General features: G+C 40.9%; 3 protein-coding genes across 5 annotated transcripts in view; 2 read left to right on the forward strand and 1 right to left on the reverse strand.

The window, feature by feature from the left end:
• On the forward strand, positions 1 to 4,481 carry LOC115360351 (uncharacterized). The gene is made up of 2 exons (XM_030053221.1): positions 1 to 183; positions 1,438 to 4,481. The coding sequence occupies exons 1-2, from the start codon at positions 111 to 113 to the stop codon at positions 2,103 to 2,105; spliced, it is 741 nt and encodes a 246-aa protein (XP_029909081.1). The 5' UTR covers positions 1 to 110; the 3' UTR covers positions 2,106 to 4,481.
• On the reverse strand, positions 3,124 to 13,358 carry mpi (mannose phosphate isomerase). 3 transcript variants are annotated; one of them, XM_030053218.1, is made up of 8 exons: positions 13,325 to 13,358; positions 11,757 to 11,884; positions 9,071 to 9,271; positions 8,429 to 8,570; positions 7,764 to 7,943; positions 6,939 to 7,112; positions 6,197 to 6,405; positions 3,124 to 5,790 (listed from the first exon to the last, which is right to left on the reverse strand). In XM_030053218.1, the coding sequence occupies exons 3-8, from the start codon at positions 9,263 to 9,265 to the stop codon at positions 5,572 to 5,574; spliced, it is 1,119 nt and encodes a 372-aa protein (XP_029909078.1). In that variant the 5' UTR covers positions 9,266 to 9,271; positions 11,757 to 11,884; positions 13,325 to 13,358; the 3' UTR covers positions 3,124 to 5,571. The 3 variants fall into 3 exon arrangements, with proteins under 3 accessions (XP_029909078.1, XP_029909076.1, XP_029909077.1); XM_030053216.1 differs by lacking the exon at positions 13,325 to 13,358 and adding an exon at positions 12,397 to 12,503; XM_030053217.1 differs by lacking the exon at positions 13,325 to 13,358 and adding an exon at positions 12,003 to 12,098.
• scamp2 (secretory carrier membrane protein 2) overlaps positions 13,075 to 14,768 on the forward strand; it is a 15,308-nt gene continuing 13,614 nt past the window's right edge. Inside the window, exon 1 of the mRNA XM_030053220.1 lies at positions 13,075 to 13,252. Coding sequence (XP_029909080.1) covers positions 13,196 to 13,252 — 57 coding nt within the window. The 5' untranslated portion in view covers positions 13,075 to 13,195. The remainder of the gene's footprint in view (positions 13,253 to 14,768) is intronic.

Consider the following 14,768-nt stretch of genomic DNA (forward strand, 5'->3'; position numbering starts at 1 on the left):
CAAAGCGTAGAAGAAGAAGTAAACTGACTGCCCGCGATTCGACCACGTTCGAGCAGGGTTGGCTCTTTTCATTTTTTATTTGAATCAAAAGGTTAGTAACGGAAGCTGTGATGCAGAAAGCAGGGGGAGGTGCAAGTCCTCAGCTGTCTCTGGTTTTCTTTGACTTGGAGACAACCGGGTTAGGTAAGAAAATGTACAATAACCGTGTTTCTGAAGGGTTCATGTTTTGCTGGTAGACCTGCCGCTGTGTTAGCTAGGGATCACACAGGGGCAGACCCCGGCCCCCCCACCTCCTCTCCTCACTACCATCAGTCCAGCTCTGACAAACATCCATATTTACATTAATAATGCAAGCACACCTTTACACATTCACTTATTCAGTAATTGGATACATTCTTATCTTTATTTCTTGTTCTTTATTTGTTTATTTGTTTATTTCTAAGGCACTTTTTTCTATTTCTTATAATGTGATTCTTCTCTTTGAGCAACTGCAACTTACCTAGTTTCTCCTCCGGGATCAACAAAGTCTGTTTATTGTCCACACTTTCATTAATTGTGCTTTAAAGGTGCTTTTTAGGGGCATATGACCTAACCCCCTGAACAACCAAGTGCCCCAAAAGCTAGTTTGTATGAACATGCGAACTAGCTTTGATGAAAATCCTGCTTTTGGATTCGGACACCTTTGTTTTTTCTTTATGTTAGTTGAGATTTCTTTTCAGCATGTCACTGTTCTCTCTGATACCTAATAGCAAACTTTTAGTGTTGTTTGCCTAATCTGTCTAATAGGTGATGGTTGGCTGGACAGATTTACAATTTAAAGGCATGACCACTGGGTGTGTGTGGAGGTGAATCCCAGCATGTCTAATATGTACAATTTTAGGCCAATATTTAAAGTTTACGGCATTTTTTAAAGGATAATTGCAACCTTAAGTGATGATGTGACATTTTCATTATAAATAAATGTGTTTTCAATATGCTCTGCCTTCTTGCTGATTAATGTAACGCATTAGGGATTCAACCTACTGCCAGTTCATGACAGCTCTAGATTTGCTTTTGTAACCTAGACTGCTTTTTCTGAGAGAAATCCACAGAGTCCCCATAAGCAGCAGAAAAAGATCTGGGTAGTTGGCATGATAAGCAGTAGCCATCATGAAAAAGAAAAAAAAGAGCTCCACCTTCAGAAACTCAGATCTACAGAAAATCCAAGGAAAATTGTCAGTACTGGACACACTGTGTAACCGCAAAGCAATTTCTAGGAGGTGCAGAGCAGAAACACCACATCAACAAGCACTTAGCATGAACAGTGTCGCCAGTATAAAGAGAACTGTACTCTCACAGATGAAGTCTGTCGCTGATGAAATGATAAACATGTTTTTCTGTTGTTTTCTGTACATTTTAGATGCTGAGTAATAATTACTTAGTTTGTCATCCCATCAGGTCCAAGTTGTGAGATCGTCCAGCTGGCTGCAGTGAGTGGTGGCCACTCCCTCAACCTGTACACCATCCCTCGGTGTCAAATGCAGCCTGGAGCAGCCAGGGTGACTGGCTTCAGGGTCCGCAGACAGAGGCTGTACCTTCATCGCCGACCGGTCCTCACCAACTCCCTCAAAGAGGTCCTGGTGTCTTTCATAGCCTTCCTCCACATGTTTGGACGACCCCTCCTTGTAGGCCACAACATTCGCCGCTTCGACTGTCTGGTCTTGGCTCGCGTGCTTGACGAACTGGACCTGAGGGCCAAGTTCCAGTCGTCAGTCTCAGGCTGCTTAGATACCCTTCCAGTAGCCCGTGAGATGTTGAAGGACCACGGCTTGCAGAGTTTTCGACAGGAGAACTTGGTCAGGGAGGTGTTGGGTTTGAGCTACAAGGCCCACGATGCTTTAGAGGATGTACGAGCACTGCAGATGCTGTACAGCGTGCTTCAGCCTGTGTCAGAGCTGGTTAGCAGGCATACGTTCTATCTGGAGAACATAGAAAACAAGCCACCTGCCAAAGCTAAGGTGCCCTGTAAGCCAGCAGGGCAGCGCCCTCTGTGGGAGCACTTCAGACAGGCACTGAAGGTCACAGAGAGCACAGAAGAGGACCGTGCCAGAGAACTGGATACCTAATGAAACATTGTTGGGAATATTTAGTATTTTTAAAGGTGCTACATTTTAATCTCAACAAATAATTTAATTTATTTTGAGACATGACTCTAATTACCATACACAAAAGAGGCAGTCACTGCAAAGGATACAACAGCTTCAACACTGCGTTTTACATATGTGCACCAGGAGGGAATTTGTATGAAATCTAATTTATTTCTGCTGGCAGAACATCAGCCCCCTCTGTAGAAAGAGGGGCTGAAGAGGCCTGGTGTCCCTCCGTTGACTGAGAAAACACAAGCACTTACGTCCATGTGCATCTGAGATCACTGGGCCACTCTAATGCTTAGTTTTGTTGCTTTGTTTAAGGGCAGCTCAGTGGTATTATATAAGAAAGGGGAGAGGGCTTTTAGTTCACTTCTGCTACTAAGATGTTCTTGGACAAACTGGACATTCCAAACTGTAAGCTTGGGTCACACCCTTGTATTGATTCAAAATGCATATTGAATAGTCCTACCGCAATTAGATTGGAGACCACCCTCAAGGATGGTACTGAGGTTTCAAGTATTTAATGTCCCAGTGTATATATACAGGAACCTTCTGTTTGTCGAATGGTTGTTAAAATCCACATTGCTGTCTTTGTTGTCTTTTAGCATTTATTGAAGTGAGGACTGGCAGCTTTTTGTGATCCACTCTCAACCTAACATCTTTAATGGATGTGCATACATAGCTTAGGTTTTGACAGACATCACTCTGGAAAACATTCTCACCACTCAGGGCTATGAATAGAAATATGAAATGTGCGCGTTATGTATTTGTAAATTAAAACTGGATTCACTTATATGATCTATATGCACAAGAATTTTAACTGGGAAATAAATCTGATAGTAAATTCATTTTCTACTGTGTCTTGTAAATTATGCAGTACAGTGGCTGGTGAGCAGTTGTTGTATTTGATATGGGCAGATTCCCAGATCTGTGAGCCGTCTGTTCTACCCAACGAGGGTTAGAAGCACAGAACAAAACAAAGAGTACAGCACTATAGTAACAGAACAGGTCTTTATTAAATCACTTTGACATACAGATTTTCTCTGCAGACCCATGCTACAGCATCATGTTAAAAAATGCTAAACCATGCCCTCATTGCAGACGAATATTCCAAGAAACCTTCTCACAACAGTTTAAGTAAAACCATTGAGGTAAAATGCTGCAGCCTTCACATCTGAGTGCATCTGAAACCCTGAAATCAAAAGAAAAAAATGTTTCGAACTGAAAAAATAAAAATAGCAACAAGACTTTAGTGCAAACAGTCCCTATAGAGAGAAAGTGACCTTTTTGAACTACATAAGTTGGATTGAGACAAAATCAGTAACAAATGTGTTAATTCCATTTCAGAAGTTTCTTTCCGAAATGGGACACTGTTGGAATGGAGACCTGTACAAAAAGACTGACAGCACAAAATTAGAACAAATTTTGTGCGTTTAACAGACAGCAGATAACAGACTGTAGATTGGCAAAATGACACTTGTCATAGAATGTAGGCTCTATGTCAGAGAGGCTTAAGGATTAACTTAAGGTAATGTTTTTTGTTTATTTATTTTTTAAAAAATAAAATAGATGCAGTGTCTTGAAACAAACTCTTCAAATCCTTCATTGTCCCATGTTTCTTCTACTGTTCAACTTCATAGCAACAAACATCAAACAGCAAAATGTTTAGTGCATCTAAATTAGGAACAAGGTTAGAGATTCAAGCTAAATCACTGACATCACCGCACAGCAACTTGCTCTTATGGTTGTGTAGGAGGTACAGTCTGCACCAGGGTTTGGTTGTTTCACTTCAGTCATTCAATAGTTCAACCAGTTAAAAATGTAGAATAAAAGGCATTCATAGGTAGGTTGACAGATTGATAGAGCATTCATTCTCAAATATTTGACATAAGATAGGCTATACAGACCATTTTAGGAAAAGACAAAAAAATCCACTTCATAAACTGAATAAATTCAGATCAACCCTGGTATGTACTGTAATATAATGCAGTAGTTTACACCTTACTGAAATAATTTATTAACAATATTGAATTAATGTCTTGTAACCAAATGAAATAATTACTTAGCCATAGTGGTCACCATAAGATTTTAACCGTATTACGAAGGCAAACCACTCACCACGTGATATCACTGACAACATTGTAAAACCCCATAATACATACTGTTTCAGGGATTGTTTCCTTTGTACACAACATTTAATGTCAAGTGGTGATGGTCAGTACAAACAACATAACGTACAAAGTTGAAAACATCTGGTTGCAAATACTCAGATACAGAAATAATTGTTTACACTTTTGTTCATACAATACTGTAAACCATTAAACTGAATGCAGCATTTGGTTGTACACTGTACAAGTTTGAACGAGTGTGTTTCTGTACCAGTGTTAGCTGTGGCAAGCAGCGACAGTGCATTTTGATTCCTATAGAACTGGCAGTCTCAGACAAGCAGTCTGACTGCTCAATATACATTCCAACTGATCATTTCCAGACAGCATTACTTGCCTTGCAATCCTGTTTTGTTTTCATTTTTATGTTTTTTTCCCCTTATGTATGTACACTACTTGAGGAGAAATTTCAAGACCGTACACATGCACTGATAACTGTTGTATGATAGCAATAATACCCTCAAAGGTAGACTTTATTGTGATTGGTATTCAGTTGTGGCTCATTATCACAGACAGAAAGGCCCACTCCGGTATTACTGCTATAACTCAAACATGCACAGGCATCTCAGCATTACACCTTATACTCTCAACCGCTAATAGATAAATAAAGATGATTTTTTTTCCCCTAAAATGAAGTTTGAAAAGGTGGTTATCTACTTATTCGAGCAAAAATGGCGATGGTTAAATGGTTCATCAGGTGGTTTCACCTATGATCCTGGAGGAAGACGACTACTGGCTCATCAGAACAGTAATAGACATGCTTGGTCCTCAGAAAGGGTAGGCGTTAGATGTTCAAAACAGTGAGTCGTGCACCAGTGTAAACATATGCCACCCTCTGCTTTCTGCTCAAACAAAAAGCTGAAATCTGAACTGTGTATGCTTGTGTGAGTGTGAAACCCTTTATCTTAGACTGGAAAAGAAGAATGTAGAGGTATCAGTTGTACCTACACCACTACAGGTTAAAAACAGGATTAAAATCAGTTACAAAACTCATGCCAGGGACCACTACCACTGGCATGAAGGGGTGGCACAGCGGTCCAGAGGTTGGGTTGGGTTGGGTTGGGTTGGGTTGGGTTGGGCAGAGTTAGGTGGGCAGCGGGCACAGATGGGCAGTGAGTGCTGTGTCTGAAAGCTCCTTTTGCATACTACCTACTAAAAAGTGCACAACAATCATCAGCCTCATTCCAGAATGCAGCGCAGACCGTGTTGATTCAAGCCAGTGTATCACATTAAATAATAGGTAGCAAGAGTTTTCACACACAGCCACAGACTCACGACTACAGGAGGCAGCAGGCCCGAAACATGGTCATCCCAGACTGGGAGGTGATATGCAGCGAGACGCTCTCATTGGCCGAGATGAAGAGGACAGTGCCCCGCCTCAGGGTGATGTCAGAGGGGGCTGCAGCTGAGGTTGCTGTGGCGTCACCTTCAATAACCAGGAGGATGCCAGCGCAGTCAACTGGGGCCAAAGTGTACTGTTTGACCGAGGCTGGCACCTGAGATAAGAAGAAGAAGGGAACAAGAGGGTAAGAACTCATTCATTTTTAACAGTTTACCGAAAACACTAAGACAAACAAACAAAAAAACAATGTTACTTTCTCAATTACCCTTAGAACAATCCATCTATCCATCCACATACTTCCATCCAAATAGTTCCTGTCTGATTTGGTGCCCCAAAAGCGTACAAATTAGAGGATAGATACAGTTTGCCGGTGTTATTTGACAGGAAATAGTTCCCAGCAAAACTCTTCGCCCCTTTGAGCTGTGGATTACGCCTTGATTTTTTTTTTTTTTATACCAGCAATAATTTTGTGGTGGTAGGTGTCACTTTTTTCTTTCTGGAATGAAACTCCTAAAATGTAAAACATCAGCTGTCTTGTCATTTTGCTGTAGTTTTCCCACCTGTATCCTCATGACAGTGAAGTCTGGCACAGGGGGGTCATACAGGATCACGCAGGGATCTGAGGAGTCCTGCACGGACGGAAAGATCTTGGAGCTGGCCGGGGCAGGGCTGTAGTTCAGCATCTCACACAGCGTGTTCACATCAATGTATTTGGGTGTCAGGCCGGCCCTCACTGTGTTGTCTGAGCAGGCCATGCATTCAATACAGTCTAAAAGAATGAGACAATGGAGAGAGAAAACAGAGGTTTCAATAAGTAGAGGGGACAGGAACTCCTCTTGCTATCCTCCCATTAAAAGAAACCTCAGATTCTCTCATTGCCTCACATCGCTAGTATGTTCAGTGCATTCAAGGACTTATTTTGTGATGAAGTGCTGTAACTCTTGGTGTAGTAAAAGTAGACAGGTAGATAGTAAAAAGTAGACAAGTAGATAGTAGACAAGTAGAGAGTAAAAAGACAACCAAAAACAAGGTTTTGGTTATCTTTTTTTCAAGCAATGAAGAAGGGATAACACATAATATTTTGTTCTTCTAGAAGTAATATGAAAAAATGGGCTCTTACATATACCTTTACCTGTCACTTCTCTGTCATAGAGGAACATTAGACAATCACTAAAATATTTTGTCAAATTTAAACTGTGGATGTTGTGGCTCTGACCCCTGGACTCCTGACTACTGGCGTATTCTACTGTTTTACTCAGTGGAAGGATATGGCAGGAACATAAACAAAAAGAAGCTGCTGACCTCCACAGAGGTAGGCGTGAGGCTCGTTGGCTCCCAGGAACATGGCCTGTCCCGGTTCCAGCACCATCTGGTTGAGGAAGTAGATGGAGAAGCAGCCAATGTCACCAGGGTACTGTGAGTGGAGGCGGAGCAACAGATCGCCGTTGCTGCTTGACGTGTCCTTCCCTGCCGCAGCTGCATGAGTGACAAAGATCCATGGAATTAAAATGAGATGAAATGAAATGTCAGCAACAGCAGGTTCCAAACAGGAAAAAAAACCTGAGAAATTAATTTTCAAAACATTGCATACTTTATGCCAACTCAGATGGGGGGCATTCCCACAAGATGTCTGTCCTGCGCTTCTGGGCACTACCTTGATGTGTTTTAAGCTTCTAAGTATCATGTTGTGAAATTTAATTTAGGGCTCAACATTACTAAGATTTTTCATTTTGTCAACCAAGTACTTTTACTTACTATGATTCAAAAAGTACCACTGTTTGTAATATGTTTGTGCATTTAATCACTTTGTATCAGCAGATGTAACTTTTATTTTCAAATGATGGGTAAGTCAGTTCCTGACAAAACTTACAGTAGTCTACAGTCAAAATACAGTTTACTGACACGTGATTAATCTATTAATGGCAGGCTGGGTAAAGAAAGTGTGGTTTAGATCTGAGCTCAAAAATGGATAACTCTTGCTGTTGTTCAGTAAAATACTGACAAATTATTATGTCAACTACAAATGTTTATAATAAATAGCACAGTGTAAAGTAAGAATTTGGTGTTTTCAGCGCTTTGTGTTCCCGTGCTCAGAGTTATGCCTTAATGTTCCCTGAGCGTCCTCACCCTCTTCGCTGACTCTTTTCACCAGCATGTTGAGTTGGTCTACAAACACTTTCTTCTCACAGTTCATCATCCTGGTGAAGCACTTCTTCAGTGCCTGGCTCGTACGGGCTGCATCTCCCATGCTGCACCGCAGCTCCTCTGCTGCCTCGTTACCAACCAAAGCATGGAACTCTGGGACAACTGACAGACAGACAGGCAGACAGACAGACAGACAGACAGACAGACAGACAGACAGACACAACACATAATGAAGTGCTCCTTTGTGTAGTTTTAAGCATTCAAAGCACTTTACATTGCATCCCACCTCCTCAAAGAGCATTTGAAGGGTTTGATTCCAAAACACTATGGCCTAGAATGATTAAAGCCCATTAGTGGGTACTAAAACATTTTCAGTGTTCAAAGTCAGCGTTAAGATTTGTCATTAGAACAATTTGTTCAGTCAAGGATTATGTCATTAGTAAAGACTATCAAATTGGGGCCTTAGTGTCCATGCTGAAAATTTATCCTTCTGCCTAATGTTCATTGGTAAGCATTTCAAAGTGTTTTTTAATCAGTGAATTACATCATATGTTATATATCACTGCACATAATTTTTCCACATTCCTTAAATCACTGCCCAACCACGCAAACCCTTGTAATGGGGCATGCAGGATTATGGGACTCACATTTAAGGAATCCGAGGATCTCGTCCACAGGTCTGAAGCCACAGAGGCCCTGAAAGCGGGTGAGAGCGATGGCCATCTCCGGCTTGTGGTTGTTATCTGGGTAATGCTCCGGAAACTGAGCATGGAGACGAGTGGCCAACTCCTGACCAGACCATAACGATGACAGGGAAAAAGGATTAAAAAGGAGGAACTGCAGCAACCCAGTTCTGTTCAGTTCATACATTAACCTAATGATAATGCTTTTCTGCATTCTGTGGCATACACTAGGCTATATTAACATATTAGCATGCTATATGGCAATCATGGTAATCCTAAAACAATGCAAGCCACACTGACAGCATTCCTTCAGACTGCATTACTGCTGCTTTTCATGATTGGTTAATATAGCTGAAATGTGCCTACCCCCTACTTCAGTGGCATGTGCTCCAGAAGTAAATTTCCTTTTTTTTTCTTTTCTTTTTTGCACTGACATTTCAGGAAATCACAATATGAAGATAGATAGATCACAGTGTAACATGCTGACATTTTCATGATACTGATTGTTTTTGATTGTTTTAGTATGGAATCAGGTCAGTGATCAGCAGCTGCTATGCACAATTTGAACACTGTATTTATGCCTATGTGTCCACTCAGCATACTCACCCTGTTGGGGTGGGCCTGTATGGACAAGGCTGTATTGACAGATAGCACCTTGAAGAGGAAGGGCAGCTGGCCCTGGAACGTGTCTTTGACTTTGGAGCCCAAGCAGCCAGGGAAGTGGGCGATCCATTGGCCCAGGGTGGTCTGGGCGATCCTGTTGTCTTTGATCTGGGCGTCACCTTTTGGGTGGGCACCCATCCACAGCTAGAAGAGAGATCAAGGATGCTTTCAGCATCGCCTTCATGTGTAGGAATTTTTCTGATGCACCTATTTTCATAATATTCCTCATTGTCAAAGCTCGGGGTTCCAGAGAGTCAAACTTTTGGCTAAGTAAATAAATTATAAAAAAGGCTGTGAAAGTTGCAGGTCCAGTGCGTGACTCTTGCAGAGAGGCAGCAAAGCTTGTTTGCCAGCGTCAAAGAGATAAGCCCAGTGTCCCACATTTACATTTACAGCATTTGTGTAATACCCTTATCCAAAGCGATTTATACTCAGTGAGAAGGTAGAAACTCACACAGTATTAATCACTTTAGGTAACAAGGTTAGTGTAAGTGTAGGATACTGTCTCAGAAGGGCATTTTAAAAGGACACATGGTTGTTGGTGGACATGCATCTGTTGCTGCAGGGCCTTTAGGTGTGGGTCAATCTCTATAACCTGTGTCCTGCATGGAATAGAACTAAATTTGGAGACAAAATATGGCAGGTGAGGATCACGGTTTCAGATCCTGCTTCATATTTATGGTAATAAATGAATTAATGAGGGAAATAAAATATGAATTTAAAATGCGGCAACCATACTCATTATCAAAAGGAAAGAGAAGGTCCAACTGATCATTATTCATTCCAGTTTCACACAACGATCTTAGGTTGACATGTGACATCTGACTTTCTAACCATTATATAGCATAAAGTGTTACAGTGAAAATGACCAACCATACCATGTGACTTTAACGTGACTTCACTGTTACAGTATGTGAAAATCTCACCACTGCCATAACCTGATCTACTGACCTTCAAGATAAACCCTCCAGAGCCACTGTCTGGAGCTAAATAAAGAAGGACTTGTGACAGGCATGGACAGAAACAGGCTCTCTGTCAAGATCCTGATGAGAGACACCGCACTGTAAATGTGCAAAATTATACAGAATTTTCCCACTCTGAGGTGATACCTAAGACACCACAAGCACAATTTTTTACAAAACTACACTGTGTTCTGCTGTTTTTTAAAAATACAGAGAAGATCTGGCCCTAATGGCAGCAGGGTAAAATTTTGAACTCAAATGTGATATCTCAGACGCTACCAGTATAATTTTGACAAAACAAGGCGGTTGATGAATTTGAGAACTGTGCTCTGGCATTTAAGGACATTACACAGATTAATTAAAGGTCAAAAGTCCAGGTTTTGAAAGGACATGACTGCTAAACCACAGGTGTGATTTGACAAAACTTAGACCGATGATGCATCTTGTTACGAATTAACTCATGGATACCTGCATCATCAGTAGAGGACATGTTTCACTTATCAGCTATTACAGCGAGGTCATCACCTCACTTTGCAGTCAAAAACACTTTTTAAACCTTTCATTTATTCAGGAAAGACTAGATGATGATGTACACTCTTTTTTCAGCAACTGTAAATCAGATATACTTACTCACACCAAGGGATATTACGTCATATACCAGAATTTTGGTAGATGAAATACCAGTGAAACACCACAATTCTTGATAACTGATTTGATATTTGAAAAACAGAAATCCCATTCAGTACACACTCCTTTTATTGAAAAACTCTCTATACATTACTAATCAACAGAAACTTTTAGTATTTCAAGTATCAAACATACTTTTTAGGCTACATTACCATAGGGACACTGAGTGCAACACTGGCTTGTAACCTTCAAGTGGAAAACAAACCAACTCAACAAAATATTGTTTTCAAATTGGAAGAACTGTATGAACTGTCCTGCTTTAACAATAAATACTATGTGCTCTCATTTTGATTTACAGTCCAGTACGCATGACTGCAAATTTGATTATTTCAGTATTTAAACACATGGGCTAAGGCTTCATTAGAGTAAGAACACTGAGTGACACAGTGAAGGGTCAAGATGCACTATCGATGCTAAAAGCATTATTATTGGTACTGTTGTTAGTGCCAGACCGATATGGGATTTTTGAGACTGATGACGATACTGACTTTGTTTTATTATACTTTATTAAAGACTATTCAACATTATTATACATTGCCAACCAATTCTAGAAATAAACTGTGAAAATAAAGAATAACTTGCTAATTTGAATAAATAACAAATTTATATATATAAAACTGGGAAATGGGTGACATATTCATTTCTAAATTATCCAAAGCATATTTTTCTGCATTATCCATAGCGGTCAGCATATATGCCAATACCATTATGATAACAATTTATCTGTGATAGGCCAATATGGGCCTATAATATCAGTCAGGCATGAATTGTTCTCAATTTTCTGGCATTGACTTAATATCTATTGGCTCTTGGGACATCCCTGTTCACACCTGGAAGGAAACCAGTACAATCACAATTTTCCAGCAGCTCCAGTGGAGCAACTAGGGGAATAGTGTCCTTGCTCATAGGCCAGTCAGTAGATATTCTAACCAGCCACCGCCCAGTCACAGTCCCTCTGCTGATACTGCCGGTTGCCTTACCTCTGCATAGGGTTTGTCCTCCTCTATTACAGCCAGTGGGTCTCCTCCAACCACCAGTTTGGCCACCTCACTGTCCAGCCCCACCTTGCCCCAGGCATAGTTCTGGACAGCACAGGTCAGGGGAAATACTGAGGAGGGAAAACACACATACTGTAATTTTAGTTTAAGAGTTTTAAATCCTAAAGAGTGAAGAACAACAGTACTGCATGAACCGATATCTTCCAGAGGCCTCCAGTGTCCACACACCATAATAACACAAGACAGTAGTTGTGCGATGATCCCTTACTCTCTGCCAGCTGACTCTGCGCCGTTCATTGAAAGCAAAACACCAGCCACTTTGCCAACTAGCTACTGTGTCTGTCCGCCCATTTCAATCAAACGGAGACGTTTCACATACATAGGGTTATTCTGTACGTACAGGGCAACGAGTATTACATGTATTGTCACTGAGACGATACGCGCTTCTCCGTAAAACAACCAACGTCATCTGAAATTATGTGGATGCTCGATAATAACGAACTCCTCTGTCGCATAATTTGACCCGGTATCACGTCGATAGCCCGTTAATGTGCCGTCGGCTTGGACATGTATACACAGAATGAATGATTTGAAGCCGTATGAAGGAGAAAATCTCACTCACCTCTTACTTCCTCCATGGCTGCAACGTCGGCTGTCAGAGCACCGGTGACGTCACGCCACAAAGAGCTTTGTGTAATAACTTTAGTCAAATATCACAGAAAAAAAAAACCCACAAATCCTTATACCTATGGTTATATAATGTCAGAGTGATAGCAAAGGCGATAAAAATGTCTTGAATGCAACAAGGTCACGAAAAACGCTCTTCTGAGTTCTGACCATCCCTTACACTGAAGCTGCTCTCACAGGATAGCTCAGTTTGGCAGTTAGCCTCACTAAATACAAAATTGGTCTATGTTCATTTTATTTTATTTTATTCTGTTTCCAATGAGTCACCTTAATATATTTTCTACCAAAATGAAAACGTTTTAAGGATATAAGTTGTGGATAAAATATATAAATATTTTCATTGAAAATAGTTGGGAAAATAAAAATATATAAGCTGTGTTTTACAGGTGAATTTCAAGTGGTGAAATTCTTAGGAAATTGATTTATTGCGATTTGAGAAACAATGACGTATTGGTGATTTATCCGCGCTCTTTAGCATAATTTTAGATAAATTATTTATATTTGTAATAGTCAAAACAAATCCACAGGTGGCGAGCGTGGCTTCCTGAACTAAATAGTGCCCGGTGACGTAGCTGTCATTGTTTTTTTTTTTTTTTTTACAGTGGCCTCAGTGAGCATGCGCAGTAAACTTCATTCGAGGAAGTGGATAGGAGGAGAGGTGTCTCAAGCGACAGATAAGTGCACGGTTTATTCCCCCGTTTGGAGCGCATCAAACAGCCTACATCGCATTCAGAATGTCTGGATTTGAAAACAACCCCTTCGCAGATCCAGCCAGCGACAACCCTTTTCACGTAAGTGTGTCTCTTCGACTTTTTTCTCTAGCTAACCAGTTGGTATGTTACAGTAAACTGTTGCTGACTTACCATTCGTTGAGAGGTAGCTCGCACGCCAGGAAACTTGTTGGGTGGATGTCGGGGAGGGACCTCTCTTGTTCTCTTAATAGCCATTTGCTGAACGCCGCGTGATTGACAGTCTTTCAGCCAATCGGTGAGCGGTGTTGGTAAACGAGGGTGGTGTTATCCAGCGAGGCAGTTGCAGGAAGTTAAAATGTTGCCAACTAAGAATCTGTGTCAAACCTATTGGGCTGTATTAAAATGCTTTATATTTTGTTCTGTTAACGGTGTGGATCCCAAACAGGTGCAACAGAATTTTATGTTAGACACCTTAGCCTGTTTGAACCTAGGTTGCTATATTTCCAGGCAGTCATTTTTCAGCTCCCTCCGTTTGTGTTTCTGGCTTGCTCTTGCTGAGGAGGGTTTTTAACAAGGATGTAGCCTAGTGGTCTCTGAGGTTTACAGTGAGCTCTGTTGCTCCACGGCCTACATGCTGGAGGACTAATTGAGCCTAGAGTCATGACCTTCGAGGAAATACAGACTTCCAGAGATCTAACCATCCAATTCTGAGCCTGATAGAAGTTACATGTGTCATCTGCTCAGGGCCCTCTCTTTTGGTATGGGGGAAGTGAGACAGAAAACCACTTGTGCAATATCAAAGAAAGATAAGACTCCTCAGCACTTCCAAAATGTGATACCATTTTCTGTTATGCATTCTTAAAAAGGATGTTTCCTTGTCCTCACATTCAGTGTTAAAGAGACAGCACAAATACAGCATTAGTATTATTTTTGTTGTTGTTAATATTGTGTCAGTATTATAAAACTGTGTTTTATTCCAAACATTACATCCCTTTTGAGAAAGTGTGAGCAGTGTTTCAGCTTAAGCCAGATATGCTGCACTGTGCATGCATCAAACTGCTCAGGATCTCTCCGCCAACCAAAACCACATCTGCTAACCCCATCCACAAGGCAGAGGCTGCATAATGTTGTGTTACATAACATAGGCTAACCATACATTAAAATCAGCCTCTCTGTTATACACAGAATACCATCCATCATAGCTTGTTTTGCCTCATATGAGCAAACCCTTACTGAGAAGGCAGTGACACATCATGGTAGGAAGACATTTCTGTCTCCTGTGCAGTGCAGGAGACAAATTTGTAAAGGCCACAATATGGGTTTTAATAAGTGTGAAGTATCTCCTTGTATAGTCCTTTTTATTATTATTTTTATTAGTCCTCATGTGTGGTTAAATGTGTTCATGTTATCAGGCATGATGTTTGTACTTCTGTAGAAGTTAAATAAGGGGAAATTATTTGTAGGTATGAAATCGGTCTAAAAATGTCACAATTCAGGTGTGCCTTGGCTGTGATTTTTTTTTTTTTTTTTGGATCAGACTTGTATTCTTGCCCTTTCCCTATTTCCAGGTGCCACAAGCTAGCCTAGCTGACAGAAGTAGCTGTGAGCAATCAGT

This window comes from Myripristis murdjan, chromosome 6 (assembly GCF_902150065.1).
Source record: "Myripristis murdjan chromosome 6, fMyrMur1.1, whole genome shotgun sequence".
NCBI classification, from domain to species: domain Eukaryota; kingdom Metazoa; phylum Chordata; class Actinopteri; order Holocentriformes; family Holocentridae; genus Myripristis; species Myripristis murdjan.

What these genes read in the sequence shown, in the direction of transcription:
- LOC115360351 (XM_030053221.1), top strand. Translation starts at nt 111, where the DNA reads ATGCAGAAAGCAGGGGGAGGTGCAAGTCCTCAGCTGTCTCTGGTTTTC. An exon ending in CTTGGAGACAACCGGGTTAG is followed by an intron (nt 184 to 1,437) that starts GTAAGAAAATGT and finishes TCATCCCATCAG; the next exon opens with GTCCAAGTTGTGAGATCGTC.
- mpi (XM_030053216.1), bottom strand. An exon ending in AGGACAAACCCTATGCAGAG is followed by an intron (nt 9,272 to 11,756) that starts GTAAGGCAACCG and finishes TCTCTCTTCTAG; the next exon opens with CTGTGGATGGGTGCCCACCC. An exon ending in TCACGCCTACCTCTGTGGAG is followed by an intron (nt 6,406 to 6,938) that starts GTCAGCAGCTTC and finishes TCATTCTTTTAG; the next exon opens with ACTGTATTGAATGCATGGCC.